Below are 17,903 nucleotides of genomic sequence, written 5' to 3'. Positions count from 1 at the left end.
GAAACTTTACACCACATTTAATTATATATCATCAAAGAGCCAATGGTTGAAAAAATCGCTGGCTTTATTGTAAATGTACATAATACTTTGGGATCAACCTCATAATGGATAAGGAGGCTATAAATACATATGTAAGGTCTACTGTAAACTAAACACGGGTGAGGACATATTTAGGATTATGAAGATCTACTGTGTCCTGCATAGGCTCCTACATGCAAGGCACATGTATATGCTCGTTCGTGTACTTTTACTGTGAGTGCAATGGCGATTTCTTCTAACCAACTAAATGACGCATGCACGGATCGCTAATTGAATTGTAGAAGCTTTGGTAAACATTTGTACTTATGTGACTAGATCCATTCAGTAGTGCGTATAATGGAACAAAGTATTCAATTTCACGCCCGGATTCCGGCAGATAAATGAAGAAAGTGTGTCTATTATGAAAACTTGACCAATTTATTTGAATCTTGTCACCAGCTAATGTAGCAGAGGCATGTGTACATTCCCAGGAATTAAGTGATAAGTGGAAAGGTGGATGTAATAAAATTACTCTTGTGTCGGTCATTATGTTCTCAAGTGGATGTCATTGCCGAGCTTTTTTCAGCACCAAAACACCGATGACCATCGGCTTGAAAGGATTTTTGTGAAAGGGTCCCTTCTATATAGTTATAGCCCTCACACAAGGAGGCTCGCCTAATAGGCAGAATTATAGACTCATGTCCCCTGTATAGTTCTTTCATCTCTACATTTGTCTATACGCTCCAACCAGAAGATTCAAGTATTTTCAAAATAAAGATCGTGGAATGGTTTTGCTTGTTTGTATATTGTACCTCCAGGCAAATAAATATGTATTTAACATCTTGGGAAGAAACTATATCCAACGGATAAGTTAAAACGTGTACATGTTCCAGATATACGTTTGTAAGTACATCATGGGCAACACATGATACACGTATAAGCGCTATATCCGTTCAAACATGACATACTTTATATTATATTGAACAAAAATCTTAAAAGTCTCTAAGTCTTTTCCAAAGAGTCATTTTTTTTAAACTATTGTTACTGTTGTCAAGACACTGATGATCTGGAGTGAACAATAGTTCTCTCTCGCTGGTTATAGAAACAGTCATGGGTATAGGTCTGTGTATGGCGTTTAACGATAATGGTTACCTACCATATAAAGTCACAAAAAAGGTAATTGCGTGCTGGTACATGTATGTTTGCAATTTCGAGTCCGACCAATATTCTGAAAACATTAGTGCCACTCATTCATTTACGGCCATTGTGACAGATATAAATGTAACTGTTAATCTAAACGACAATAAACCACCCAGACATGCATGATGAGGGATAAATCGCCAGTTGAAGACAGATTCAAAGTTTCTTCATGTATGTACAACGCGTACTTTTTATACAGTTAAATACCAGTAGAACTCCTTCAGTACCAGAACATCTCAATTCATAGTTTACACAAAGAAACTGTTTCGTTAATAGTTGCCATTAAAATAAATCATATCGCATGTTTTCATCTTACGGCATGTCTTGTCTTCATGAACTTGATCAGATAACTATCAGACTGTTGTTTCTCCATTTAGCTCACATTGTCCTTTTTGCCAAAACACAGGAATCTATTCCGTCTTGGTTTGCGCTACTCCGCCCAGCATGCATGCTCAATATGTTACATGTACTCCAATTATCCAGGCACACGTGGCTAACACATGTCGGAGATACAGGCATGCGCGGAATGACACGGAACAACGAATAACTGTAAAGTGTTAATATTTGTTATTACTATTTACGTCACATATAATATACAAGGATATGCATATGTACAATGCTGAAAAAAAATGATCACACTTTTCATTTCCTGCATTACTCAATGACAAAGAATATTTCGACAAATCTTATACTCTGTCTTCAATGTCCATTATTTTTATACCTATAATATGTAAACAAAGTGCAATATATGCATGTAGAAACATATGAATTAGATATATACATTGGCCATCTTAATTACACCTACAATGGCAAAGATACATTAAGCTGCACTAGCGGCATGTTTTAATGTCAGGCACTTTTACGCCACGAAAAATGACGAGTGCGATGTTAATGTATTATTTGATAACATCAGAATTCTTTGAATTGATTTACTTACACACAAAATGAATGATAAACAAACTACCGTACTGGAAATTTAGTTCTACTTTTGTGCATTACATAAACATTCGGATATGTTGCATGTTAGGGATACCGTAATGGCATACAGTTACTTAAGATACTGTGTTTGTGCATTAGAATGAATGGAAATGGGTTTTCCATCACAAACAGATATATTATTTTATCTCTTTCAGGAATTTATCTTGGTAAATTACTAGACAATTACAACTACATTAAAAATAAACATACAAATTTATACATATAGCATCAAGACAAGATACCCATATTCATCATATAGGCCTATTCATCAACATGTCTCAATGATGAGGTCTTTTTTCACAACTGAAAGGCACCAGTAAAGCTATATGCCATGTATTTATACCGTGTGAACTATGAGGTACCATCGCTTGCTTCCGCGTCAGGGTGGTAAGGCAGAAAAGGTACGAATCTGGCCCATTTACCGCGGAAAGCCCTGCTGGGTATAAAAGGCAGTTCATACAACCGCTCGTACTTCTTCTGTTTCTCCTTGGAAAGCATTTTGTCACCGGATTTCCCGCTGAAATCGTCAAACCGGCTTCGTTGACCTATACAGAGTACAGATTGTAGAATGGTCACGTGTAAAATGCCATGTAAACCAGTTTGTGTAAAATGCATGCTCAAAATACATTTATATTTTTATTTATTTCATCGGTGTTTTACGCCCTCCTCAAAAATACATTTATGTAGTGTTCATTGTATAATAAGCATGAAACTTTGTGACACAGCATTAAAACTTTTCCACCGCGGAGAAAATTACATGCACAAGGGTGAAAAGTTTTGTTTCTTTTCCAACATTTTTTTATACTTTTTAAACCGCAAACAGGCTTTGTTATTAAAATTATCTTTAAAAACAAAGAATTTAAAGTATGGGCAAAACTAACTAGAGCAAACACAGAAACAAAATATACAGAAAATCGGTATAAACTGAAACTGAACTGGACACATTTTCCCCGCGGTCTAAGCCTTTTCTCGACGATGTAAACCCTTTCTCCACGGTGCAAACGTTTTCTCCGCTGTGGAAACCTTTTGTCCGCTATTGAAACCTTTACTCAGTGGTCGAAAGTTTCTCCGGGGTGTAAACCTTTTCTTATACTGTATAGAAAGGTTTTCTCGGCGATAGAAATGTTTACTGCATCAAAAAATCATTGCTTTTTTTCAGATAAGTTTGTACCTGAATATGTCAAGTTTGTTTAATTTGTATCAATCTCTATTTCGCACATAGTTAAAATTCTTTGTTCTCAATGTTGTGCTTTCAGTAGAAAAACGTATGAATCACTCTAAATCAATGGAAGATGTTAAAAATTTTGAAAGGTTCTATAAGGGACACCGCATATATAGGAAGTTTGTCATATAACATAGCCCTGATGCTAAAATACTTACATGCAGGTTAGTTACTGTAAGTTAATGTTATAGATAATCAATTTTGAATTATGATTTTTTAAATAAATATTTAAAATAATCGCCAACAAGTTATTTTTCACTATGTACCTAGCGCACAATTATAAGGTTTTATACTAGGCTTTCTTCAAAGAGAGGATATGGCATGGGACAGTCAGAACTCACCTGGAAGTGTTGAATCAAGAATAAATCCAATAAATCCACCAACGAAGACCTCATTTCCCAACAAAGCCAAAAGCACGTGATCCAAACTCCTGGTTCCTGCCGGAGATAAAGGGCATTGGGCGCATGACATGCCTATGTGTACATTTAAGATTTATCCGATAACGGGAGTGGATTAAATACTCATGTGAACCAAAGAGGTTTAAATGTTTTCTAAACCGGCCTGTAATTTGCTAATTTGGAGCTTCAGCCATTGATCTTAAATGGTAATTTATGTATTTGTATAAATGGGCCAATTTATACAACACGGGCTGTTCGTCACGAAGAAACGAGCCCGTATGTGATCTTTGGAGCATTAGGTGCCTCATGGTACAAATGCAAATTAGGAATTCATACAGGTGAGTTATCTATAGGCTTCACCTACCTGTTTGGATGCGGGGCTGGCCGTCCGCAGTTTTCTCCCTGACCCACTCAGGGATGAGAATGCCTAGGACGATGGATAGGCCAATGCTTATGACGGTACGAGACTTAGTTAGGTTCACTGAGTGAAGTACCTCTATGCCCATACCCAGTAATGTACCGAGGGTAAGGAGCGCTAGTCCTCCTAGGACAGGGTACGGAATGTTGATAAGGATGGCGCTAAGCTTTCCAACGACACCCAGTATCATCATGATGAATCCTCCAATGATGAACACAAAGCGACTTCCCACCTGAAATGGTAAGAGATACAAGTCGTAATCAGTCGTAATTAAATTACGTACACATTGCATAGGCGGCGGATATGATATGATTTGATTTAACTGATGTTTAACGCCTTATATATAGGGATTACTTTTGAAATATTTCACGTATATGATGGCGGTGAGGTTTATTGATGGAAGAAACCGGAGTGCATTTGTTTCATTTGTTTTTATCATTTTTATTGTGTATTTCATTTTATCGTTAATTTAAGCACCTTTGTCAGACCGATAGCTGAGATCATTTCGCTGTAAGACGTTGTACCATGTCCAGCACCTAACATTGCTGATACCGCGCTGCCAACTCCCTCCGCCAAAATTCCACGGTTCAAGGCATGAGAGGGCGCCCGGGGAACTCCACAGACGTTCCCCACAGCAATGTAGTCTCCCAGAGATTCGACGACGGACATGAACACACACATCACCATTCCAAGGAACAAGGCTAAGTCAAACCGAAGAGGCCCGAACTGAGCTGAAACAGGCAGAGGTACAATCGTTAGTAATAAAATTCTCACCTAAACCAGTGTAAACAGAAATTGTTTAAAGCTGTGTAAAACATTGGTAGCTTGTAAAAGTGGAGTAAATTACAAGACAAAGATCATCTTGAAAGCCAGTATCATATCACACAATTAGCACCCAATATGCAATCTGGGATTAATATAACAGCTCCAGACACAATTAAGCCACTCGTGATGTCAGTGAAACAAATGTAAGTAGACAATCAAAAATATGTCTACGCCGATTAACTACGTGACGGAAAATATTATCCAAATGAATGCGAACTATTCATGGTAAGGTGGCCATTATGTTGTTTAAAATTTCAGTGATATACATCCGTGTCTTCCCCAATCGGGGATCCTTATACTTTTATAACATTTTAAATCAGTACATCTTTAGCTTACCAATGTGCACGGGAGTTATGAAATAGGCGATGCTAACTTACTTGGGTATGGAAAGTAAAACCAGTTGGCCTTAGTAATAGCCTCAGCATTGAAGTCTGTCCGTGCTTTGTACTCAACGTCATCTTTGTCGTCCGTAAACGTCCCAGTGGCGGTAAGAATATAAGACAGTATCCAGCCCAATCCCAAGGACACTAGAATCTGGTAAACATGCATTTTACGAAGAAATAGCGAACGGTCCATACATAGTCGCTTATCTTTAGGTCAAACACTAACGGCAGCGGATGAGTTAAACCAGACATTCTATCCTTGCAAACCAATGAGAGTGATTTTATTCCGTGTTACTTATAACAAGACGCTGTAATGTTTTGCTTGAATACACGAAGACACCTTATAACCATGCATTACTATAAACGTATATTTTACTAAAGACATATTTTCGTAAGTTGCAGTAAACTAAACATGCACTTTTCCTATAACGGAACTGGCGAGAACAATAACGGCTTACCGCCAGTACTTGGAAGACTGGATATGGAGATACATGGCAGCCCTGTTGCTTGTTGTAGGCCGGCATGGGAACTCGGATGAACTCCATGTAAGCCGTCATGATAAGGAATAGCAGAAACGTGCTGCAAGATGAGCATGGACAAAAAAGTTATTGGGAAGCTGTTCCTCTTCTATAAGCTCATAGAAATCCTGGTCAAAGGGGAAGAGTGTATGTCTTATACAGTGGGAGATGTGGCCTTAGCCACTAGCAGGTCAATGCCAGTAAGATTTTGGGCCACTGCAATCGGTAACCTTGACACATCGGTGGCTTGGCGATGAGCTTGGGTACTGGCACCAAGTCTACCGACACTAACAGTCAATGCGGAAGTGATTTCTAATTTATCAACATATGGCCAGTAAAGGCAGCATAGAAAACGGAAATTATTGCCAGACTGAACAAAATTGTGAAGTTACCTAATGTTGATAAATATACTAGCCTCCAGAACGTAAGGATAAATGAAATGTTTTCGGATCACATATTTTCCTCATTATTTAAAATTGTCAATCTGTGAAGGTATATGAAACTCACACCACTCTGCTGACATGTTTTCCATAAATTCTGTGCTTACACATGTGATCTTAATGGATAATGTGATTCTCAATGACTGACAAAAGAAGTAAAACAGCAAACATTTGTGTGACAAATTTGGGCGCATTCTGGGTATAGCGCAGAGCAAATATCTCATTTTGAGACCGTTGGCTCGTAACAGGGGAGTGATCTCCGCCAGTTTTCAGTACTACAAACTGCGTATACCCAAAAAATGCACAATCAAATTAACGATAATACTATTTCTCCAACCACTTTCTACATGACATGCACCAGTCTGATGAATATATAATATTAGTAAAGCTCACAATGCTGCGACTCCCCAGTGTGCCTCCATGAGCTCCGCTGTGGGCGGTACAAGCGAGACAGCGATGAGAATTAGCACTGGCGAGATGGTCAGCGGTCCAATGAATCGCATCAGCAGGCCCATCAACCCACTGCCTCCCAGGAACATATGAACCGCGGAAGCCGCCAGCAGACTCCCAGACACCTGCAAGTCAGATGCATACATGTAACAAAACCATGGTAGCACTGAAATATTGAGACACACTTTAATTAACGATTTATATATATATATATATATATATATATATATATATATATATATATATATATATATATATATAGCAAACAAAACTAGATGTTCTTGGTCCATTACAAATTTTACAAACCAAGAAGATTTTGGTCAATTCGGGTGAGAAACGAATTAAAAAATAATTTCCGAAATCTGTGTCATAGAAATGAACCGAACCGATGGTCAAATGTGATGTCAACCTTCAAAACTTGTTTGCCTGGATGAATGCCTGGATGAATCGATCCACTGCAGCTGTGAAGCCTGTGAGTTTTAGACAGGACTTTCTCTCTCAGGAACAGGCGGGCCGCATATACATGCATGTATATATATGTATAGTGAGTAGAACTTGTTGTTATAAAGGTTTTACTTTACAAACAGATACATAAGAAATATAAGAGTGACAAGTTCAAAACGCACACATTTTTATGGGTTTTTATAAAGGTTAATTATCATCAACAAAAATATGAACAATATCTTTTCACCATAATTACAGAGTAAGATTTACATCTTTTTCAAATTAAAAAAAACTCGTCAATAATACAGCTGCTCTTACCAACTCCATTCTACTACCACTGGACAATAATTCCACTGCATTCACATCTGTCCTGTTCTCCACACTTGTAATTTCTAAAGCGTATAAAGAAAAATTCTTTAACCTTGCTTAAATAAAATACAAAAGTAGTTTTATACATCTCGCTTAATCTGTATGTCCTATTTGGACGATGGATCATCTGTGTAGTCTTTCGAACTGAATAGTTAAAAAAAAAAAATATATATATATATATATATATATATATATATATAACAGGAAATATATATTTTAATCAGAAATATCACAAACAAGAATATGGGGACTGACTCGGATTTTCCCGAAGTAACTTACTGAGTAAGATATATCTACATATAAGATATAATAATATGAGATATGGATACATGATATGAAGAAGGCTTCAGTAGCTACATCATTGAATTGTGTTATAGGTAACAAATAACACACCAAACCTTGACAAATGTCATAGTCCGCATTTTCTGTCAGCGAAGACAAAAGGGAAATAATACTGAATAATCAAAGGTGCGTCTTTTCTTTCAAATTTAACATCTCTGTCTACACCGAAAAGGATTCAATATTTTCTGTTGGTGTATATTTAGTTATACTTATACCATGGAGCTTAAATCCCGACATTTTAGCTCGTCTATACCTGTGATTTGATGTTGTATATAAATATCAAAGAGCTGGTTAACTTCAGTTGTTGAAAACCGCCCCTCAGATTCAAAACTGAATGAGAAAGGTTTCTATATTCTCAAGTAAGATAATTTTTTGTCCTGTGACAGCCATGAAAGATTTTGCTTTTGGTACATATATTGTTGATTTCCCACCTTGATCTTTTGGTGCCAGTAATAAGACATTCCTTTGAAGAAAGTCTGTATAAAGGGACCTTCAAACACATTTAAACCCGACAAGTGAAATTCGTTCAGTATCGGGTTGAGGTGTTTATCTGGTCTGTTGGGCAAAATACAAATGCGAATGTCTGGGCTTGTGTGTTTAGTTATCCATCTCAGTTACACTGGTAATGAACCATGTAACTTTTAAATAGATATTTTCTTCAAAAAGGGGATGGGTTTTATGCAAAGGATCGGCTTAATAACTCGCACTTGGTAAAAAGTAAATGACGCATATACCTGGATGTGAAATTTGTTTTTTTTTTCCGGATTACTGAAGCCCATGAAAAAGAGAAGCTGAACAGGAAAATACGATTTCATCCATTTCGAATATAGATATATCATATATATCATGTAATCATGTAAACACTCGACGCCTTCTCACCTTTATGAAATTTGCCTCACCTGAAGTTCCATTGATGTTCGGGCATTGCCATTCAGGTAATGTTTTCATATTCAATAAAGGCACTAGGAAGGTAGGATTTGGACCTTGAAAAATTGGTAATCTGAAAAAGGAGTGAAAAAAACACCGCACATGACTTTTGAAGTACTATTGTGCTAAACATTAACCAGAAAGTTGTGACTTTAAATTGCACGAATTCTTCTTAACATTAAACCTATTTTTAGAGATCATTGTGAAATTTTCGCGATCTTTATGAACCTCATAGCGCTTTTCCTTTTGGTTACTGAGTTTTGTTCAGTGTATATCCTTATCAGATTGTAATGAAACTCGTTGGGAAGTTAACTTTAGAGTCGTTTATTTCCATTCATCTCTTGTCTGAAGTTAAATAATATAAAACTAACAGGTTTTTCGCAAATTTTGGCGAATATCGTTTTATACACGTATTCCAGGTAAAACGATGAAGATAAACTGACCTGATACCAAGAGCCGTTTGAATCATTGTGCTCAGTCCGGCCATAAACAGAGTCGTGCTGGTCAACTTGGCGGTGGTTTCCGGGTCGGCGCAGAACGCATTGGCCACAAGGATAGCCATGGTCACAGAAAAACTCACATTGATCAGGGCCAGCTGTAACCCATGCGTTGTGTGTATATATAAACATAATACATACACTTGCACTGAGTTCTACTACTAGCGCATGATGTCCACATGTTACGTGAAAACCAAAATGTCTCAAGCTTGGATTACAAAAAGTATGTTAAATAAGAAAATTTGTTTATTCACAAATATCGAAGTTTAGGTTAAATGATCTGCCCTCTTAGAGGTAGAAATATATGTGTTAACATATTGATATATTTCCTTGAATGCATTCATTAATATTGATGAAGGTTCCTAGCGGGCTCAGCACTAGAAGAAGCCGTTCTCAGCGCAGTCAATCAGGTTTTAACTAATGTTAAATAATAACAGGAATACATCTCTTTAGGAATCCAGGACAAAAGCCCCGTCAGTCAAAAGTCCCGTGGACAGAAGCCCCGAGGACAAAAACCCCGGCGGACAAAAGCTCCGTCTTCTTAATTAATCGACAAAACATATCCGACAGTCTGCATGACCGTGAATAAAACATTCTTAGAAATATGAAAACAAAATAGAGTATCCGAATGAGGCTATGTTAGACGTCATTACAGACGGACAAGAAAAGGATTTTTACCGATTTTTACGTTTTTACAGACCTGTAATCCATATATGAGTGTAATATGAATGGGTGGATAATCTTGGACTTCGTACAACAAATCGACTTCCTCTCGTCCTTCAGCTAGGCTTGGAGGAGTGTCATTTACTTCTACCTCGACGACATCGCCATTAATCTGCCTCTTCCGAACTCCATTTTCATCCGTGAAGGCAGGATTATCATAATGTCCTGAAATACATTCATGTATATAGTCATTAATATACATGTAGATGTTTACAGTTAAACCAGTGGAATGATGAAATCGGACAACGTTCCACAGCTATAGTTCCTTAAGCATGTGCATACATTTCATATATCATATGAAAGACCTCCAAACATTGCCCATGAAAGCAGTTTGCTTTATTTTTGTGGAATTGTTCCAACCGAGCAGACTGCTTTTAAAACATCAGATTCTACGGTGTTCAAAATAATAACCCACAAGGTATCAGTGACGTCACACCCATACTTTTGCTTGAAACAGTTCGTTGTAAGGTTCATTCGGCGAATGCAGTCATATATCTATATGAATATATGCGTTTAGAATGATGACGTTCTAGTGGTGAGTGACAAAAGTCTGATGTGACATCACTGGTCCTAATATGGTTGGCAAGGGTCACAGTAGAAATTTTAAATGCATTTTACTTTTAAAAATAAATCCAACTACCTTTGTGGATAGGAAAATGTTTGGATTTTTGTGTTTTTAATCTGGCATTTATTTCGTGTAAGTGTTTCTTTGCCTATAAAAATATGGTAGCCCGAAGATGTTCGCTAAGTGTTATGCTATTGGCGGACTACATGTGAGGTTTCCTCTTGGCCAAGAGGCTACCATTTAATATGTTATAAGCTTGTGGAACCAACTCTCCAGACAAAGGAACGTGGAGATGCACGTTTAAACGTCTCTTAAACGCCAAAGTGCATACGGATCTACATATATTTGATTGCTGACATTCCGTTTTTGTATACAGGATCGTAGTATAACTGTACAAGTTAGAAAAAGAATGCACCAGTGCTAATGTACTGGCAACGATTTATCTAGCGTTTAGTCTGCAAGAGGGTTGTAGGCCAATGTGTTTATAGCTAACAATGCATGCTGTGCATGTGTCGGTCTTTGCAGCAGGAATTCTTAGGGTAATTACAATGACATAAAACATCCATCCATGAGCACTTATTAAGTACAAAGAATCTCTTTCAACTCTTGCGTGCACTAAAACGTGTGTCGTTTACAGAGTGGCAGAAGCGAAATGCTTATTTTACAAAGTAAACAAACTTCATAGAAATTCGGTATGACGCACGATGTGCATCTGGCTATTTACTTCTCTATACGGCTCGATACAAGACTGTGCTCGCAAAATAACGGGTTACTGCGCAAAATTCCGTGCTTGCCGTAATGGGAGCTAGGTCGTTGCAAGGACCAGTCACCAACAGAATGCAGAATGCAGAAACCAAGTGTCAACAGAACAGAAATCAAGATTTCGCGAATGTAAGCTTTGCTTTGACGGGAGTGCTTAAGAGACCGACTATACAATTACTCTATTCTGAAGCTCTCATCCGCGCGAAATGACACGGGCAGTAAACCTCTCTATCGCAGTGCATAACTTTTTAATTTCAGGACATTTGACAGTCTTTGATCTGTGGTTCTTAATGTTTCATCTCCCACGCATGGAATCTATTATGAAAACTATTTGTTCAGACATGCTTTTAGAAATTAAAGCACTTTCATCGTTCTGTTTGTGATGCTTGAATGTACAGAATAATCACCACGTGACTTGGGTGGAGAAAACGCCTTCAGCCAATCAAGTCATGCACCTATAAGCCTATGTTAGATACTCCATTGAAAATAGAATTAATCCAATTTCTTCCACATCACTTCCTGTATTCCTGAATTTCTGAAGATATAAAAGATTTGAATTCCGTAAGAAATGCAAAGAATAATCAACCATGGTGTTAAGGCACAATGAATGTATCAGCTAATGGAAAGCGCCATCGCCGTTTTGTGCCTGCTAAGAAGCAACATTTCGGATAAGGCGTGTTTATCAGTATTAAATTCTATTAATTTTTTTCTCACTTGTCAGTAAGGCCAGTACACATGCGCCTGAAATTCCAGGCCTGTTAGCGTGCACAAGCCTCTGAAATACATTGGAATGCGTGAGATGATATATACTAATGCCGATATACAGATCTTTATATAAATTCAATAACTGCACCGGAAAAGTGCACAAATCCTGTCTAATACACCACGTACCCTTGGATTTATGCTGATGCTGAAGTCTTATTACATCTGAAATATATACTTTTAGCGAAATTTACGGCAGACGAAATGAGCCTTGGATGTTAAGACATAGGACGCGAAACCAGACAACATTTTTTCTCACATTATACCTGTCTTATCTCGTCCATCTGAAGACTAAGAGCGATGTAAGAGAAATTCAACAGATGCATTTTGAACTTAATGTTTTTAATTATATCTGTATATTCACTTCCAAACTACTGCATGTTTTAAATAGGTTTCGTTTTAATGAACTTCAGTCTCTTTACCAGGAACTTTGCCATATTATTCAGCTAAGGAAACACTGACAATTTCTGACATCCCTTCTCAAGAAAAAAATAATTGGTTAATTTTAAAGAGACCCCACCTCCTATAAATACTGTTAAAATTGTCCTCAACAACAAAGAAATCAAACATGAAAAGATACTTTAAATTTTTTTTATTTTTCTATGAAAGTTTTATAGGCCACACTCCACTATGAGACCTTAACCGCTACCTGTAGAGCAGCCGATATAGACTATATGTACACGCACCTGATTGAAATGTATGTTGATAAGTAGGCCTACCTAGTTCTCAAAGTGTGCATGTAAGGAGGATCATACACTCATAAATGAAGCAAAAGGCAAGTAAGTTCTATTATCGACATTCTTATGCCAGATTCCCCAATTTGTATAAAAAGGCCTATTTGTTGGGATTCACTGTCGGTTATGTTCAACTTTTTTGTCATAGAGCCCAAACATTTAATACTTAGTTGAAGTGGACAAATAAGTCTTTAAACGATAAAATTATCAAATGCTTTTCTTGAGAAGACTGTGTTTTCAGTCTTATACTAAAGTTAAAATGACAATGTTGGATGTCGCATTTTCTTATATCGAATTTCCTCCATTTAGGCTGACAATCCCGTTGTCTGAGTAGTTGGTAATGTTTTTGCGCATTGCGTAAATAGTGGTATTTCGGTGTTGTAAAGCTCCAGGTGAAGGTCAAAGAAATACCCTTATTCTTTTACATCCATCACATTAGCCTATGCACAATGTACACTCATCTACATACATTACCCAGAAAATTAAGGAAAAAGAACTATTCTAGTCAATCATGGCAACAGTTTTCAGAAATTTTCAAGGGCTCATGATAGTCATGCATGCATGTAATCCTCTCTTGATGAACTCTAGAAGTGTTTTTTCTCAGCAACGCAACTGAAAGGTGTAACTCAGCCCGTGTTTATAGTTGGGCTATTTGCTGAAGAAAACTACAAAACAGACATCCGCGATTTACAGGTGTGTATTACACGCACCGAGATAAAAGCGCACGTGTAGTAGGGTGTATTAAAACATGCGATACAAGGTGTGTGAATACGTACGGGCGGCAAGACCGGCTTGATATAATTCCATTTAAATCTATATGAAAAGGATATTTTAATAACGAGCTGCGAATAATAATAAGTGAAAAAATATTCAGGGACAAGGTACCGAATGTCTATATGCCAAAGACGTCCTATATAAATAAAATATAACCATCTGTATAAAATGTCTAGAATCATATAAAGCAGTACGAGTCATGAACCTTCGACGAGACTGTCATCTTGTCCGAGTCTAATTCGTCGCGAAAGACAGCATAGTTTTAAGAGGTTTAACTTGTGTGGCAATAAACCGTTTTTTACATACCTGTGCTAACAGTGTAGACTCCTTTCATTGTGATACTCAGGTGAGAGGGAGCGTCGTGTGTCGAACTGCCGCACGGCAACAAACCGTTCATCAAGTGAGACACGCTGTCCTTCAGTCACCGAGCCGTGGCTTCCCCGCGTGAATGGAAAGGTATTCAGAATACCACACAGTATGATCTATTCACGTTTTATAAACTTTCAGGTTGTGGCAGGACGAGTAGTAGAAGGTAAATATATATTTAGACTACACATGAAACCGAATATGTGTGTTGAGGGAAGATTTCAGCCGTCATGATAAAAACAAAATTCAGCCTTATATGCAATGAACAAACCAAAAGAAATGCGATCCCCTTGCAAGTGAGATGATGTTTATTATGCAACTGTTTTAACTGTTACAAGGCCTGCACTGTAGCAGTGACTTCATTTACCTGTGTTGTGTTCGGAGATGTGCTTATACTTTCTGAGAAGATTCCAGGGTGTACAGACCGTTACGGTAGTTCAGCAGTGTGATCGATGGTGCAGCTGACACAGGCATGGGGTTATAAGAGGTGCACCTATTGTGAAGCTTATCCTGATTTATGCTTATGTCATGACCAGTTGAAAACAGCACAGCGATGAGGTCAATACCGATCCCAGGGATCTATGCATCACCTGCCGGCGTCGCGTGGCCCGGAAGGCCACTCAGACGTTGTTAACATAAAGAATGAGAAACGATGTATAATTCGGATAACTTATTTATCAGTTTCATTTCCGGGCGTGACTTGCCAGGTGTGACACCAGGAATTTTGTACGAAATACCGTTATCTTATAATGATTTAATTATTAGCATTTCCAGATTAAATGTGGGTTAAATATTAGCTCTATTTTTTATATTCCTGTCCAATAAATAAGCTTATTTATATGGAATGTGTTCCGAACTCTTTCAACACAATTCTAAACCTTTCACACCAAGTTAGAAAGCATTGTCCTGAAGAATATTAAAATCATCAACAAATCCCACCACTGTCAGAACTGATGAATCCCCAGCAAGACGGATACATAGCCCACATACAAAACAAAGGATTAAAAGTCTGTAAAGAACTGCCACTTGTTATCGTTTCATGCATATGCGTATTCATATCATATCAAATACTGCTTATCTTAAGGTTTTTCAAAACTGTTTAAATGTGTAATTATGTACGACGTCTAGCCGGTTAACCCTTTTAGACCCTTTCTATATCCCAGTGTATCATATTGCATCTTCAATGCCGAAGAAACCGAAATATAGAACTGAAAATGCACCTAATTTCTCATAGTTGTGACATTTGTTTACTGAACGCCAAACTGTGCCGTGGGAGTCACAATAAACGCTGAGCGCTGCGCATCACTGAGACTAGCCCATTATGGAGAATAATCAAATTCAGAAATTCACTGAAGCTAAGAACTGTGAAATACTGTACCCAACCTCGCCTTTCAGACAAAGTTCATATCGTTCACAACTTAACATCTAAATTCATCCAATGGAAAAAATCTACGACGACTGTTAAGAGAAGAATTACAGAACAAACATAGAAAAGTTAATTAAACTTAATGGAGCGGTATACCAAGATGTATCTAACATTACCGCAGCTACCACGTGGCTCAAACTGAACGTCCTTTAAGCTCATAGTGGGAACACTTCCAACTATAACATCGCTGAAGCCAAACGTCAACATGGTAACCAACTGTTGCGTCAGGTCCTCAACGCCAGTGTAACTAGTGTAACAATGACTAAAGAGAAAAAAGATACTACCATTTGACCTGAAACATGGACATGCCTATTATCTGTCTTTCATACATAAGGGGATACATCTGCTTGACTCATCGTCACATGAGGGATCGTTTATCACGTCACATCAGGAAAATTTTACGGAAAGTGTCGAAGATTTTGTTTTTGAGGACTCTTCACCTATACGAGTTAAAAATTGTTATTCGTCGTAAATCTTTTTGAACCCTGGTGTTTGGCTCTCTTCCCTAGGGTATCCGTCATATCATTTTAATATTTCGCGTACCTTCTCTTAAGACTACAGTAGCACTTTAAATTCAATTTCTGTGTGTAGACATCATTAGGCTTACCCACTGACAGTTCCCTCGACAGTAAGTAACTTTTATGTTGTCACACATATGCTCAACCCGATAACAAATTGCAGGGAGAATTTGGGAGGAGCTTTCAAAACATATTCTTCCAAATTCTTAAAGAGAGAAAAGTCACAAATCTGCTGAAATTCTTGGAGTACAATTTGTGGACCTTAATGCTTGTAGACTGATCTCATATTCTAAGCGCATTAAAACGCTGACACATCTGAAAATCAAGTTTGTCAGGCCCGAATCGGATAAAGACAAAGGGAAGGGCTTATTACCCGCATGTACAAGGCGGCTAGAAATAAGGTGGTCCTTGTAAATGACCCCTTGCAACTAGATAGCAAGTCGTCCCACTTCAGTGCAGCAGCGAGGTGTAATTTATTTTTCATGCAGAAAAACAAGTAATCCTTACTTGAATATGAAGTACAGTTACTGAAGAACATGTGTGTGAAAAAATGGAATGATGTAAGTTATACCTTTTGTATTATCAAAGGCAAAGTAGGATCAAAAGCAGATTTTACTGCTTTAAAGCTTTTTCCAGTGGGAATTCCGTTTGCAATATAAATATGCTTACTTGAATCAGAATAATTTCCACATATTTGGTGTCTAGGTAAGGAGTATGTAAGGTAATGGGGGGAGGGGGAGGGGCGGAGGTTAATATGAACCACCCAAAAAATCTTTTTTTTTACAAACTCAGGGCTATTTACTGACAGAGTATCCTACAATTACATTGAGAAAGGGGGGCACCTGTTTGTCAGTTTAGCCTCGTAATAGATATATACTAGTATAAAAGACGCTGTCATATGTTCACAGTATAGTTCGTAAGACAAAACTTATTTCAAATTATTCTCCAAAGTGTGCCACTGTGTAAACAGGCTGATACTGGTCTCAAGGGTGTGTACCATGGATATATCATTCCAACCACCTTCAACAAACGATCCATGGAAATACCCATTCTCTCTGCGTCTCTGTGTGTTGATCCACAAGCAGATAGGCAGTGTATCCACTGGGGTTTCTTAAGCATCCACTGTGAAATACGGGATTATTATGACTTTGAACAACAAATTAATACAGGTGTTATAGAATACTATGGAAAACCATACATTAAATATGAACTTCTCTGGTGAGAGAAACATTTCTTATCTACATTTATTAATCTCTTTATCAAAGAGGTCACTACCGCAGAAAATGAATTCATTCTGTATTGTTAACTCGCTTTCTGCTTTCCAACCGTGGCAGTGCAAAACTTCCCTTTGATCAGATCATTGGTAGGCAAAGCGAGGACACTCAAAGATATTAGGAAGTTTGCGGCACAGGATTACTTTCCACCCACTGAAGCCAACAAACTTTTACAGTGAAACCCACGGAACAGCCCAAATAATTCCGCGGAGGATGTTAGTGGAAAAGCGTTCTAATACAAGTACAGTATCAGGACATATCTACTTGGGATTTCTCCACTCTCTTTACTATGATTCCTCACACGGATTTAATAGATAGAATTTTATCACTAATTGTTTCGGTGTGTAATAAAGTCAGTCAGCGTCACAACGTCAGAGGCAACAAAGCCTTCTTCAGTTCCACTACCTACAAGGGTTTCCATGTTCAATGAGTTCCTTGACTTTCCCATTAATAAGATCTATGTGAAATTCGGGGAAACCGTATACATGTATCAACAGTGTATAGGTATTCCGATGGGTACAAATTGTGCCGCACTTTTGGCCGACCTCTACCTGTTCTCATCTGTTCTCA

General features: G+C 37.8%; 1 protein-coding gene across 1 annotated transcript; it reads right to left on the bottom strand.

Moving 5' to 3' along the window:
• Positions 1 to 1,762: 1,762 nt before the first annotated feature.
• Positions 1,763 to 14,186, bottom strand: LOC135471624 (solute carrier family 23 member 2-like). The gene is made up of 12 exons (XM_064750920.1): positions 14,056 to 14,186; positions 10,130 to 10,317; positions 9,376 to 9,527; positions 8,905 to 9,005; positions 7,613 to 7,686; positions 6,794 to 6,975; positions 5,901 to 6,021; positions 5,437 to 5,593; positions 4,712 to 4,965; positions 4,181 to 4,466; positions 3,760 to 3,855; positions 1,763 to 2,741 (listed from the first exon to the last, which is right to left on the bottom strand). Exons 1-12 carry the CDS (start codon positions 14,144 to 14,146, stop codon positions 2,548 to 2,550), a joined length of 1,896 nt encoding a protein of 631 aa, XP_064606990.1. The 5' UTR covers positions 14,147 to 14,186; the 3' UTR covers positions 1,763 to 2,547.
• Positions 14,187 to 17,903: the final 3,717 nt, after the last annotated feature.

This window comes from Liolophura sinensis, chromosome 7, assembly GCF_032854445.1.
Source record: "Liolophura sinensis isolate JHLJ2023 chromosome 7, CUHK_Ljap_v2, whole genome shotgun sequence".
NCBI lineage: Eukaryota > Metazoa > Mollusca > Polyplacophora > Chitonida > Chitonidae > Liolophura > Liolophura sinensis.
This window is presented reverse-complemented; position numbering and strand designations above follow the sequence as displayed.